A 15,196-nucleotide genomic window follows, 5' to 3' on the forward strand; every position below is an offset into this window, starting at 1 on the left:
TAAAGTGGAGAAGGACAAACAAATTGTGATTGCATTCACTACACTGTTGGCACGCAGACTTATTCTGATAAACTGGAAGAACCCAAACTCTCCTCTTTTAAGTCAGTGGGAAACCGATGTGTTATATTATTTGAAATTGGAAAAATCAAATACTCAGTTAGAGGATCCGTACAGACTTTTTTCAAAACATGGCAGGATCTGATCAGTAATATTTTAAAATAAGTTCATAAAGCACAGAGAATTTATTAATTTAGGTATGTTTACAAGCCTTAAATGTTACGCCGTTCGGCTTGCTCTCTCTCTCTGGGGTGGGGATCGATCTGTTCTTAACTTATTTTTTTTTTTGTAAAAACTTGGTTGCTTTGTATGGATTGTAATAAAATTAATTAAAAAAAAGAAAAAGGACAATATTCAATACAGTGTGTATTAATGTTGGAAATACACAGTAATGTCTACGGTGTACATTTTCATAACATGTTCAGTCTGATACAGAATCAGGAGTAACACAAAAAGATACTCAAGAGGAAACTCCACTTCTTGAAAGAGTGCACCCCTTCAAACACTCATCGTCACTCAGGTCACTACTGGCTATTTTAAAATGTAAAGTCACCCGTCAGTTTAGTGAAAGACACTATACGAGATAGATAGATAGATAGATAGATAGATAGATAGATAGATAGATAGATAGATAGATAGATACGTGGACAAAATTGTTGGTACCCTTCAGTCAATGAAAGAAAAACTCAAAATGGTCACAGAAATAACTTTAATCTGACAAAAGTAATAATAAATAAAAATTCTATGAAATTTAACTAATAAAAGTCAGACATTGATTTTCAACCATGCTTCAACAGAATTAATAAAAAAAAACTCATGAAACAGGCCTGGACAAAAATGATGGTACCCCTAGAAAAGACTGAAAATAATGTGACCAAAGGGACATGTTAATCCAAGGTGTGTCCACTAATTAGCATCACAGGTGTCTACAATCTTGTAATCAGTCAGTGGACCTATATATAGGGCTCCAGGTAGTCACTGTGTTGTTTGGTGACATGGTGTGTACCACACTCAACATGGACTAAAGGAAGCGAAGGAAAGAGTTGTCTCAGGAGATTAGAAAGAAAATTATAGACAAGCATGTCAAAGGTAAAGGCTATAAGACCATCTCGAAGCAGCTTGATGTTCCTGTGACTACAGTTGCACATATTATTCAGAAATTTAAGATCCATGGGACTGTAGCCAACCTCCTGGACGTGGCGCAGGAGGAAAATTGATGACAAATCAAAGAGACGGATAATACGAATGGTAACAAAAGGGCCCAAAAAACTTCTAAAGAGATCCAAGGTGAACTTCAAGCTCAAGGAACATCAGTGTCAGATCGCACCATCCGTCGTTGTTTGAGCCAAAGTGGACTTCATGGGAGACGACCAAGGAGGACACCATTGTTGAAAACAAATCATAAAAAGCCAGACTGGAATTTGCCAAACTACATGTGGACAAGCCACAAAGATTCTGGGAGAATGTCCTATGGACAGATGAGACAAAAATTGAACTTTTTGCCAAGGCACATCAGCTCTATGTTCACAGACGGAAAAATGAAGCATATCAAGAAAAGAACACTGTCCCTTCTGTGAAACATGGAGGAGGCTCTGTTATGTTCTGGGGCTGCTTTGCTGCATCTGGCACAGGGTGTCTTGAATCTGTGCAGGGTACAATGAAATCTCAAGACTATCAAGGGATTCTAGAGAGAAATGTGCTGGCCAGTGTCAGAAAGCTTGGTCTCAGTCGCAGGTCATGGGTCTTGCAACAGGACAATGACCCAAAACACACAGCTAAAACACCCAAGAATGGCTAAGAGGAAAACATTGGACTATTCTAAAGTGGCCTTCTATGAGCCCTGACCTCAATCCTATTGAGCATCTTTGGAAAGAGCTGAAACATGCCGTCTGGAAAAGGCACCCTTCAAACCTGAGACAACTGGAGCAGTTTGCTCATGAGGAGTGGGCCAAAATACCTGCTGAGAAGTGCAGAAGTCTCATTGACAGTTACAGGAATCGTTTGATTGCAGTGATTGCCTCAAAAGGTTGTGCAACAAAATATTAAGTTAGGGGTACCATCATTTTGTCCAGGCCTGTTTCATGAGTTTATTTTTTAAATAATTCTGTTGAAGCATGGTTGAAAATCAATGTCTGACTTTCATTGGTTAAATTTCATAGAATTTTTATTTATTATTACTTTTGTCAGATTAAAGTTATTTCTGTGACCATTTTGAGTTTTTCTTTCATTGACTGAAGGGTACCAACAATTTTGTCCATGTGTGAATATATACTATATATATATAGACATACTGTATACACACACACACACACACACACACACACACACACATATATATATATATATATATATATATATAATCTTATTGTAAGCATCAACAAGTGTCACTTCAGCTTTAATAAGCAATGTCATGAGATTTTCCCTTTTTATTTTTAATTTTGATTGATATTTATAAAGACACTTCAAGCAGTTACATGACAGCTTTGTGAGGGGTCTACAAAAGAAGCAGATTGTTAAAATAAAAAGAACAAGGTTACAAGAGATGCTCGCCACAGAGCTGACAGAACGACCGCACACATTAAAACTGTTGCTTACAAACTACTAGGACGCTCCGCACAGCACATGGCAGCTCATAGAATTATTAGGAGTTCCACCACCAATTCATTGCCAAGGCTTACTTCCGCAGGAAAAAAAACCTTTACAAATCAGGCAGATAATAGCTTGAAATCAAGAGAGGAATAATGCCTCCTTTAGATCCGTTTTTAACTGAGGAATTCACTCTGCGGAATATATTAGATTTTACAGGGGCTGCAGTGTCAATGACACTATTGGCAGCTGTGTTAACAGAGAAGGAGCTAGCTTTGTATAGCAGTACAGTTATTAAATTTCTCCAGAGACCATGACTCATTAATCAAATATTCATACATCTCTGTAAATATACACTGAACAGAGAATCTCCTCAGAGTGGAACATCCCCCTTGCACAAATGCCTTTTCATGTCTTGCTGACAAAATCCTGAATACACGCGGTCATGTTTTGCATTTCTAATGTTTTATGTACTAGCGGATTGTCTATTTCCTAACACAGAACACAAATGAATTTACTGATTATAGACTGTACATGAGTAAAAACAAAAATGATCCTATTATACCCTCATACCAACATTCCTCTTTAATACCATATTAGACAGTGAGTCAATTCTTTAGGCCTTGTTTGCCATTAAACAAGGAAATTTTTCCCATTGGGATGTCTAAACCCAAGGCCATGCTCCTATTAACACAAGAATTTGTTTTTAGCATAGTGGCAATAATCCAGCACTTAAAAAGGATCCACATAGGATCACAGGAGTGGAGCCTGGAAAGATTACACTGCACAGCAGGATATTTTCTTTTCCATTGACACAATGACAAGCTGTCGCTATCCACACTTTCTCATGGTTAAATGGATTGTAAATGTTCATCAGATTTAATTAAAATGTTAAAGGAATTCTCTGTCCAAAAAGCATTTTTATATGTTACTTACCCCATGATGTAGTTTTATAGTGATGTCTGATAAAAAAATTTTAATCTTGTGTTTTCATTCAGAATGGAGATTGCAAAGTTTCTGATATAATGAGGGTCCATTATTATTAGCAAACAACAGCCATGAAAAGAAATCTCTTGTTACTCATGTCACGTAATCCAGTTGTCAAGCTGCCCAGTAGTATGCTCATAATGTCCTAAACACATGAATTTTTACTAAAGAATTGTCAAATAAACTACTTCCAAAAAACGTTCTCGGTAAACGAAAGTGGAACATGCTCAACCGTGAACTGAAGAACTGCATCTTTGCCTAATTTATTGGTCAGGATTCCAGCCCATTAACAGCTTAACATTGCACTTCACATGACAGTAATAAAAATGTGCACTAAGAAACATGTAAAACTAAACAGTAAAATAAAACATCACCAGGAAGGGAATACACCTCATATTTACGCATATCTGAGATGCTTCAACAATTCACCCATGCAGTTTCCACAGACCAATGCTAAATAATCCCAAGGTACTCCAGTTGTGGACGAGAATATAAATGTAACGATGGGAGGCAGGCTCACAATTCAAATGCTCAATCGTGTCTTGAGTGCATTCCATTGTTTGCTCACAACGCCGTTTTCCATAATTGTTCATTTAACAATATTTTAGCAAAAGAGATGCATCTTTGGGACATTGTGAGCATACAACTGGATGACTTGATATGTGGATCACCAGTGTAACGGGCGCCCTACGCGATAGCATGCAGTGAATACACTTGACTTGAGCATTCCTACTTTTCATCCTCTTCCTCTGTACATTTACCATTCGTTTGCTCAGAGGTTGATGTGCTTGCTGCTTCCTGAGCAGCTCTTCTTTTCTCCTCCCTAGCGGCCCACTTCTTCTCTTCTTTCATCGGCATCTTTTTGCGTTAAAACTGATTAAGTCAGTGATTGTGTTGCAATTACTTAGTACGTTTTCTTTCATTTTTCAATGAAGCTGGCACTCAAGTCTTCAATCTGCCTCAAGAATGATCTAAGATATGAAGAGGTAGGGGAAGTGACAGTGAAGGTGCTAAGGAATGAGAACGGCCCCCGTACGAATGTGCTGCACGCCCACCCTGCTACCGAGAGTTGATTCTATAATAAAATAAAATAAAAATAAAAAGAGGAATAACCTTGGAGGTCAATCATCACCCCAAAAGCAGATAGTAGACATCACGTAGTATATGTGAACCAAATTTCAGGTCAATCCGTCAAAACAGTTTGCAAGCTACAGGTGATTTAAAATCCTGGACAGACAAACGGGCAGCCACAGTAGCGTATTATATATAAAGAGAAGTAACACAAAGATTTTTTTTCTGAAGATGTTTTTGACATTGTTTGCTGTTGTCCCTACTATATAAAGAAGTTTGTTGTAAAGATTCTACGTAAAGTATGAGATTAAAAGAATGTCTTGGCCATCACAACAATCTACACGAGGTAAGCAACACATAAAAATATGTATAAATTATGGATGGCGTATTCCTTACACTCAACCACACATCTGTTTTCTAAACCCATGTATACCATTCCAGGGCTCCAAGGTCCTTCTGCCTGTTCAAGCAGCACTGGGTACAAAAAGGAACTAATCCTGGAAGGGATGTGTGCAGAATCATCAATCCATATGAGGTGAACTGGGCAGAAACGAAGAGAACCTGGAAAAAACAGACATGACTATAACGGTGGTCTAAATGGTTAGTGCTTTGGTTAGCTCCTTTCATAGCTGACATTATCACAATACATTTTTTCAACGCAATTAACAAAATTCAAGTGAAATCTAAAAACATTAAGTTAAAATTTACATGCAACTAGAAACAGAAAAATCTGTAAGGCTGCACCTTTACGGGAACAAGATTTACTATCGTCTTGTACTGGGTAGATGACCATCTCATAAAGCTAAGCAAAATCTCTCTCCTTTGTCAACACAGAAACATATTTTTTTATAAGGAAAGTGGAATTCTGCACATTACAAAGATCAATGTAAGGTTTGCAGGTATGTAAAAGATTATTGAAACTGCCATGTCCTCATTTAATTGTCACGTTTAACAAACTGCTGCCCTTTATGATAACTCGACTTTAATAATCTTGTATGTCTGATTTAAGGTAAGAGTGGCTTACGCTGTAGTAAGGTTGAAGTTGAGTGGCCAGCTCAATGTCACCATCGGAGTGAGCACAGATCTGATCCATCCACCCGATTTCTGAACTGCTTATACAATATATATGTTGATAAACATCTTCCACAGTAAATTTTAAATAAGAAAAAAAAAAATCATCAACACATTCTGGATTTGTAGTTAATTTAACAAATGATGAGACAATTTATTTCGAGAGCCTGTTTAATGCCAAATGTGAACTCAACAGTTCAATGCTGTTCAAAAGTCTTTTCTGGCATTTTAAAACACAAAAATATAAATAAATGAAAAGAACAATGAATGCATAAAAAGTCAAATTAAATGTTACTATTAATTTGTGGCTAGTCATTAAACCAAAATGGATTAGAAACTAACTTAGCACAATCTTAAGTCAATACGTTACCTTATTATTTAAATTAAATTGAACATTATTTGAAAACAAATGTTGCCACTGATTGTGCTCCGATTTATTCAGGTCTTACAGCAGTGTTATTTCTTTCATTTTTCACCGCAAACAAAAATACTTGTTTAATTTCAAAAACATACAGTATTAACTGGCTGGGGTATGCTGAGGATATCTGGTGATTAGCCGGTCACGCAGTTATTATTCAAGATATGCGACGCTACCGAAACCTCATTGAAAGCCAGCCGTCCTCTCTCACAAACAAGGAAAAACTATGCATGCTGTTTTACAAAAACGGTGGGCATAATTTATAAAAAGACTAGCTTCCAAATAAATTCAGATAAACCATATTTGAAAATAAGAGATTACATATTTCCATACTAGAAGTGAAATTAAATTATTGCTGAAATTTAAAGCAAGTCCTCAGATTTTTGCTTAGCGTCCTCACAGTAATACATAGTCCTCCAGTCCTTGTCTTGAAAGCTTTTGTTCCCGCTTTACAGACAACTGGCTTTTTTCAAGCTTTTGTTGGCGCAAAAAGCTGTTATCATGTCCATGCCCTTTAACAAAGGTAAATGCTGGATACTTCTCCTTAGAAGTAGATTTTAAAACCTAAAATCAAAAGGAAAAAAACAAAACATAAATAATTTTGATTAATCCAGGAATAAGGTGTGTTATTTATGTGGCTCTTTCTCAATGCTACACTAATTAAGCTACAATTCAAACAGACTTAACCCTGCAGCTTTGGCTTTTAAAGTAATGAAGTCTGATTGAAGCCTCCTATCCTGTAACCTAGCGTTTCATTCCATGGGAAAGGCTGCCCTCTTCTGGAAGTTTTCATTTTTTTTTTTCTACCAGCGGAACAAGAAGTTCCTTTAGCTATCAAAAAGACAATAAAATGACTGCAGTGAAGACACACAAGGTTTAAAAACAGACTATTCCAATCCGCCTCTGCAAAAAAATAATGTCATTTTATTTTGTAATTTATCTGGTACACTCGCCTTTGATATTTCTTCACTGATTCTTTCAAAGTCGTCTTCATTTCTTGAATAGAATCCAATGGTGCAGCTTGGGTCCATTTTTGTGAATGGTATCTTTTTGGGTGAAGGACAATGAAAAGACTATGTTGTGCAAGAGAATAAAAAGAAGGATGAATGAATGGATGATATTTTTTCATACACAGTGCCCTTCAATCAATCAATCAATCAACATTTATTTATATAGCACATATTCATACAAAAAAATGTAGCTCAAAGTGCTTTACAAAATGAATAGAAAAATAGAAGACACAATAAAAAATAAACATAAGTCAACATTAATTAACATAGAATAAGAGTAAGGTCCGATGGCCAGGGTGGACAGAAAAAACAAACAAAAAAAAAACTCCAAAAGCTGGAGAAAAAAAATAAAATCTGTAGGGGTTCAGACCACGAAACCGCCCAGTCCACTCTAGCCAAATAAAAATTGAGAAGGTGAATTCAGATTGTTCTGTTTTCACTGTACACACAAACAGTTTTGAGATGAATAGGTAAAGAAGAGGCCAAGGTGAACAATTGCATCTTTTGTCTCTTTAACTATTATAGAAAAACACTACTTGGGGTGTTCCATCCCCACAGTTCAGGTGAGCATGCATACTGAACAAGGAAAACTGGCTGCCATTTGTTTCTCACTGGTCAGGTGTTTCCACTTGAAATATACAGAAAAAAAGACAGCGGCGAGTACATAGTGGTGCATTTATCCTTCTCTTTTTGGTGTGGCATCCACCTGTGAAGTCAGTAATCCTAAACCAAAATGCAGACGAGAGAACTATCCATGAAAGAAGAGTAAACATCACTTATGCCAAAAAGAAAGGAAGAACCAAAGCACAAAAAGCAAATAAAAAAAATTCAGTAGAATGAACATTCTTAAAGGGATACTCCATTGCTGGTCTCCCTTTAACTTCAATGGTTTCTTGTTATTTTTTAATTGAATACTCCACCACCCAAAATATTTTATAGGTTGCTAACCCTATGCGGTTTGTAGTGATGGTCAAGAAAAATTTTTAATCCCACATGTTCAAGGTTAATGGAGAAAAAAAAAGTTATGATAGCGCGAGAGCCCACTTTACAACTTGAGCATGAGAAAGGCATTAAATAAATTACATTTATTATTATTATTATTATTATATCAAAAAAACTTGGTGAAAAAAATCTCTCCATACTCATGTTGCAGACTCCATGTCAAGCCATCCAGTCGTATGCTCACAAAATGCTAAACACATGGCTTGCTAAATACATACGAGTAGTCCATCCACAAACAGGAAATCGGTTAACATGGGATCACACTTTTGAATTGAAGACAGGACTCTTGACCAGTAGATGAGCAGGAAAGGTATTCAGTTCAAATGTTTGATCCCAAGTGGTCGTGCTTTCTTTTCTTTGGAAGTATTTATTATTTTAGCAATAAATGCATGTGTTTTCCATCTTGTGAGCATACGACTGGATGTCTTGATGTGGATAATGCGACACAACTAACTTGAGATTTTTCTTCCAAGTTGCTGTGAAAAGAAAACTGAACAGCTGAAGATAAGAAGCTGCCTAGAGCCAATAAGAATTGCAAACACGAAGTTTGTCACAAGGTTGATAAAACCAAATACTCTAACTCTAATTTAGCTCAACTTAACTTGCACTAAGAATTATGTTTTTTTAAAATTAGGAAATAGAAAACAAAAAAAGGAATAATTCAAAATGATCAAAACATACAGTGCATGTAGATAAGTAAATAGCAGGAGACTGTCTGTATGTTTGACTTTTATTATATTTAAAGAAAGATTTGTATCACTTGAGTTTACAGCAAAAACAGCAATTTTGACTTCAATATCGTAATACTCAGAGACAGGACTACACAATGTTAAAATATAAAAATCTTGAAAGAATTTAATTTAAACATGCCACCAATATTCCACAAGGACTGTGATATATTTCACTTCATGACATCATACCAGTTTGGTAAAATTGGTGCCATACAGCACAAGAGATGAAGACAAATGCAGTTATCAAAATTCAAGACAAACTAAAATGATCACATTTCAAACTAGCGTTATTTCTGGCCTACAAGAGACAAGCTTTATAAAATATAAACTCAGCTGAAAGACCTGGGTAACTGCATTCAGTACGTTTACATGCACACACGTAATTGGGCTAAGGTGAAAAACATGATTAAGGCTGAAACCTGGTTTCTTAATAATCTGCGTTTACATGGGCAAGTAATCTTCTGCAGTTCTCCTTTGGCAAAACGTTTCAATGTCACTGAACTGCGCAAAAAAAAGTTAAATATCATAATCAGTTACCATGAATCTGAAAAAAAAAACAAAAACATAACGCCTGTGATGATTTTCTAGTGTTTTATAAATAGGTACAGTCAAATTGACACTTTATTGATAGGTTTGTGTTACCAGGTTGCACACAGCACACTCTTTTCTGCTTTGCTGTGCAATCCGAGTCCTATTAAGGACCAGCATACCAGTACGTGTGCTTCTCACCTTACACCCAGTGTTGCAGGAATAATAACACCACATGTATTCTTACTTCAATAAGATAAGCATTGCATTAGGTTACTCGTTACTTTACAAAGTAATGTGATTATGTAAGACTTCTAATGTGCCCTGCTTCTGCTCTCAAGATTCTGTGGCTGAGTTTAGCACTGTACACTCAGCTCATCAACATTAATTTAGCCATTTCTGAAATATTAAGAAAGACGACTTCTGCCAGGAGATGCAATCGCACAAATATTTGCCTCTGAAAATGTCTTTCATGGGCGCGTCTACCTATGGCTGCTAAAAGAATGTGTGAGGCAAATACATGCTCAGGCTGAGAAAATGGACACGTGCAGAATACAAAATCCGTAACAGTAGCCTGGATAAGAGTTAACATGGCCTTATAATTGGGTTATTAGAGGAGATATCTACCTGGTTTCTCAAAAGGCCAATAACCCAATTTCTGTAACCAGAGTAAGGGTTTGCATGGCATTTTAGAAATCGGGTTTCTGTAAATAACCGGGTTGCAGATTTAGATGTTTTAGTTAAGCAAAACATTCTCTCAAGGCTTCATTAAACCTTGAGCAATGTTAATGTAAGCCTCAGATTAACCAATCAAAGATACAATTAACATGTGCTCTACAATATATACCATGTGGTCTATTAGCTAAGGCGCTACAATTTAAAAAAAAAAAAAAAAATTCAATGCTCACTTGTCAATAATAACACACACTTACGTACCTGCCTGTACTTAAACTGTAAAATATATGTGGAGTGTTGCACTGTGCATTTGTACATGTTGACTGCCTTGTAATTATGTTTTCTGCAAATTACATTATATAAAATAAAGGCCCATTTATTGTATACCTGAAATAACTGTGCCATCGACCACAAAAAGTTAAAAACCTAAACTAGTACTAAAATAAATGTGACAATACTTTGCAACATTTCTTGTTTGTAAAGTATACTTTAATAAATAAACAAGTTAAACAATAATATGTACAAATGGAAGCATGTACAGTATAATTATACCATATATACTGTATACATTACCGGTCAAAAGTTTTAGAACACCTCAGTTTTTCTTCAAATTTAATAAAGTTGAAATGCAATGAATAACCTAAAATGGTGAAAAGGTAAGCAGTAAACTGACAGAGGTTTATATTTAAAGTTAAGGTTTGCAAAAACTGAAAAAAAAAGAAATTTCAGAGTATTACAAATGGGTCTTCTTCAGAGAACAACTAGTTATTCATTAACTAACAAATATACTGTAGTTATTAGTTCATTAAAGTAAATGAAGACTGGCAAGATGAAGCAAACAATTCGCAAGGGTGTCCCAACTTCTGTTGATTACTTACAAACCCTCTGTCTGTCTTAAAGCGCGGTTGGAACAGACTGTGTTACTACAGCCTCTGAAGTACTATTTACACAACATTACACTGTAGAAAGTCGTAAATTGCAGTCATAATGACAAGAAAATAACAAGTAAGAAATGAAATGAGACAGAGTATTATTACCCTTACAAGTGTAGGCCTTTAATTTAAAGAAACTGCAAAAAAAAAAATCAGAGTGTCAGTGAGTACAGTGGTTTCCTACACAATCCAAAGGTAACTGGAAACTGGAGGAAACTAGGAAGGACGAGGCCTGGTAAACCCAAAGCCCCAAATCAGAAGACAAGTTCCTGAGGGTCACCAACTTTTGTGATAGGCGCCTCACAGCACAACAGATTATCAGTGGTCGAAAAAAGCAATTCTCAGTTTCTACTGTGAAGAGGAGACTTTGTGATGCAAGTTTGACAGAGTGAGTGGCAGTGAGGAAGCCATTCCCTAAAAGAAAAAATAGGGACTTGAAACAGCGGCTGTGGAGTACTGCAGATTGGAAAAAGTCATATGGACTGGTGAATAAAAATTTGAAATCTTCTGTTCATCGCACAGGGTGTTTATATGCCATCGAGTTGGTCAAAGAAGGAGGAAGTGTGATGGTCTCAGGTCCTTTTGTTGGAGTCAGAATTGGTGACTTGCACAGAGTGACTGGCATTCTGTGTGTTTGGCTGTTATATCAGCAAAAGGTGGCTACTTTGATGAATCAAAAATTTGAATAAAATTTTGAACTCTTAAGATTCTTTCACTTATTTTTTTATTTGCCATTATTTAATTATTCTGTGACTTGATTTCCTGAAACGTTAAAACATTAAACTGTGTGCATTTCCATAGAAACTGAAAAACCGGAGGTGTTCTAAAACTTCTGACCAGTCTCAAAACCACTTTATTTACTGGGATAAGAGTATATATGTCTTATTCCTTGTGTCTATTCCTATCTTAGATTATACATTTAAAAGATTAAACCCCAGGTGGCAAAACAGTTCAGATCAACTGCTGCCTCCCATAAAGCACCCACACTTTGAAGATCTGATATCCATCTCTAGCATTACCACAGGAGGCACAAATAGTCCAATGTTGTTCCTCCTTACAAAGATGCCATGGCTTAGGCAGCTGTATATCTGGTGTGGCTTGTGCCTCCTCCAGACCACGAGGGGGCGTCCGTAGGGACCCGTGGCCACCGCCAGGCAGCGCCCCGGTGCCTGAATATCCCGGGAGCCCAGCACTTCCGCCACACCAGGAAGTGCTGGGGGGAAGACGACAGGGGACACCCGGATGGCTTCCGGGTGCGCAGCCGGCACTTCCGGCACACTGGGGCATGGCTACCGAGGAATGCAGGGAAGCAGCTGGAGCCCATCCGAGTTCCTATTTAAGGGGCCGCCTCCCTCCAGTCATTGGCGGATGTCGGGTGGAAGAGGACGAAGCTGGAGGGAGGACTAGAGGCGGCCAAGAGAGAGGCACAGAGACTGAGAGGCCCTGACTTTGGGGGATCGGTGCAAGAGGCACTGGGGTTTGTGCATTGTGAATATTAGCAAATTAAACGTGTGTTGGGTGAACTTACGATGTCCATCTGTGTGTGTCCGGGTTCAAGTTCACACTGGACAACACAATAAATTTTACTGTACACATTCAGCCACTTTAAATTTGATAGACCCTTCAGCCACATCCTAACATCCAAGGCATGTTATCAGATGGCCTGGACAAAATCAGATGGAGATAGAGACCCTGCATACACAGCTGGTTGTGGTTATGGAGGTGCTGTAGGTGATCCATTTTCAACTGTTGCCTGCTTCATGTCCTCTTAAAAGAAGACATCTGGATGTGCTAGCTAACCCCACAATGCACTGTCTGTCCTATGCATGCACAAGTGCAATCTGTTAATGTGCGTATTGAGTAATTTCAAAACTCCACAAAAATCTTGAAAAATGTGACACTCCTAACAAGTGTGGTGGCATTTTGGCCAAGTGCAGTGTTTCTTGGCATTTCAGTAAGTTAGCTACCTTTATTTATTTGGCCATCACCTTTACCCCAGGTCACTTGCAACATTAGCGATACAAATGGTTATATTTCTTTTGTGTGACTTGCTCAGGCTATGGTGGGCTGGCGCCCTGCCCAGGGTTTGTTTCCTGCCATGCGCCCTGTGTTGGCTGGGATTGGCTCCAGCAGACCCCTGTGACCCCGTAGTTAGGATATAGCAGGTTGGATAATGGAATAATGGATGGACTTGCCCAGGGTCACACAGTGCTGGTGGTGAGATCTGAACCCACAAATTCAGGGTTTGAAGTCGAAAGCCTTAAGTACTGTGCCACACTGCTGGCACAGTTATGTCAGTATAACTTGTCAAAAAAATAAAAACAGAGACTGTGCCTGGTCCAAACTAAATTTAAACAAAACAGTGTAAGCATAAACACAGTGCTTCCTTAGCATGCCACACTATGCTATCTTGTCAGTAAAAACTGCCATGACACACATTAATTTCCTAAAAGAATGACTACAACTAGACCTGTAAAATGTCTCAAAACCTAAACAGCTAATCAGAACTTCCCTGGGTTTGTTTTCCTACCCTGGAAACAACAAGGTATTTCACACATATCTGAAATGCTTTTTAAAGCAAACAGAAGCAGGACTGAATGTAATATTTTGGTCCAAAAATGCTAGGTACTATCTTGTGTTATAAGCCTATTCTTAGTCAGCGCTTTCCACAAAATGAAAGCAAGACCGATTCAATGATTGAAAAAAAGAACAAGGAGCACTATTAAAATCATATTAGTAAAATAGGGACATCTCGTAGTAATCCATTATTACCTCCACTGAGAAATCCTTTGTGCTGACATCTACAAAAGACTGGCAGTAATGAGGATCCATGTAAATCAAACTGTCATCTACAAGGACAAAATAAAAGACAAGTTATTCAAAAAAGGAAAAAATAACCTTATTATTACAATGCACACAATCCAGCTGCTATGCAGAAAAGCTTTAAAAGATATAAGAAGCGATTGCGTTCCCCTGTCACAACGAGCAGCTTGTAGAGGTTAACCCCCTCCTTTTTTTTTTTTAGGGAAAGATTAAATTTTGCATAATCAAATCAGTTGTATAAGCAGATTTTTTATACAGTAAAGGGACTGTCATTTAATTTTTTTTCTTGGGAAATTACTTTTACAAACATGCAATTATGGCCTCAAATTTACATATGATAAATGCAAGCTAGAGCTTCAGGCTGACAGGAAAAATGTATTGCTTGTCATTTAGACATCAACTAACACTGTATTTCAAATTGGCAAAATGTAAATGTGTAAATACTGTCTGCCAAGATGTACAACGGGAGGTTTCTAAGCACTTTTGAAGGTGATAAAGAGTGCAGCACTTCATACTGAAATGAATATTATGCATGCATCTTACAGAAATCAATTACATCTGCAACTTCAGAGGTCTACTTTTGATAAATGAAGCCAGCATGGACAGCTCAGGCAAAATACAAAGTATGCGATTTCAACTGTTCCTGCTTAAAAAACAGGAATGCATTAACTTCCTACTGTTCTTTAGACCAATTATGCAAAATTACTCTCTTTGCCAACACTAACCTTGAAATCCAACAAAGTAATATGCCTGTTTGGGAATCCCTCCAATAATTCCAATGCAATATTCAAGACTTAAAATTCCCTGTGTTAAAAGAGAAAGCAAAGCAGCCACAGGCACAGCACAGTTAAGTAAATAGAACACACTACAGCATACACTAGCAACAATAAAAATGAGAAAATAACCAAAGGTGCCAGTTTAAAAAGGAAAAAAAAAGAAAAGATTTAATCCTGTGAACATTTATTTCTATTACTCACATTTAAAATCTTGGTGAATTCATCACATCTCATTTAAAAGGACAAAACATTTTAAACTGCACAAATTATACAAAAACTGTGATTTCAATTAAATAAGAGTGCTTCCCCAGTACAGAATCATTTAAAATTAAACAAAAAATATTTTAGCAATGAGAATAAAAGGAATAGGAATACACTGTTTAAACAGAGAAAATGGAAATTCATGTGCAATTCTTCATCGCATTAAAGCAAAAGAGCATTCACAGGAAAGTCAGTTTTATTCCACTGGGGCTACTCTCCTTTCCAAATCAGAGACAGCATGGGGAAAAATTAAATTGAACTATGTGCA

The 15,196-nt window shown here is 37.1% G+C and overlaps 1 protein-coding gene across 2 annotated transcripts in view; it reads right to left on the reverse strand.

The window, feature by feature from the left end:
* Positions 1 to 5,894: 5,894 nt before the first annotated feature.
* The window catches only part of atg4c (autophagy related 4C, cysteine peptidase), a 117,400-nt gene continuing 108,098 nt past the window's right edge, over positions 5,895 to 15,196 (reverse strand). For both annotated transcript variants that reach the window (XM_039735071.1, XM_039735070.1), the window contains 4 exons: positions 14,617 to 14,695; positions 13,841 to 13,917; positions 7,144 to 7,263; positions 5,895 to 6,754 (listed from right to left, as the gene is read on the reverse strand). In XM_039735071.1, coding sequence (XP_039591005.1) covers positions 6,587 to 6,754; positions 7,144 to 7,263; positions 13,841 to 13,917; positions 14,617 to 14,695 — 444 coding nt within the window. In that variant the 3' untranslated portion in view covers positions 5,895 to 6,586. The remainder of the gene's footprint in view (positions 6,755 to 7,143; positions 7,264 to 13,840; positions 13,918 to 14,616; positions 14,696 to 15,196) is intronic.

This window comes from Polypterus senegalus, chromosome 14 (genome assembly GCF_016835505.1).
Source record: "Polypterus senegalus isolate Bchr_013 chromosome 14, ASM1683550v1, whole genome shotgun sequence".
Lineage (NCBI taxonomy): Eukaryota > Metazoa > Chordata > Cladistia > Polypteriformes > Polypteridae > Polypterus > Polypterus senegalus.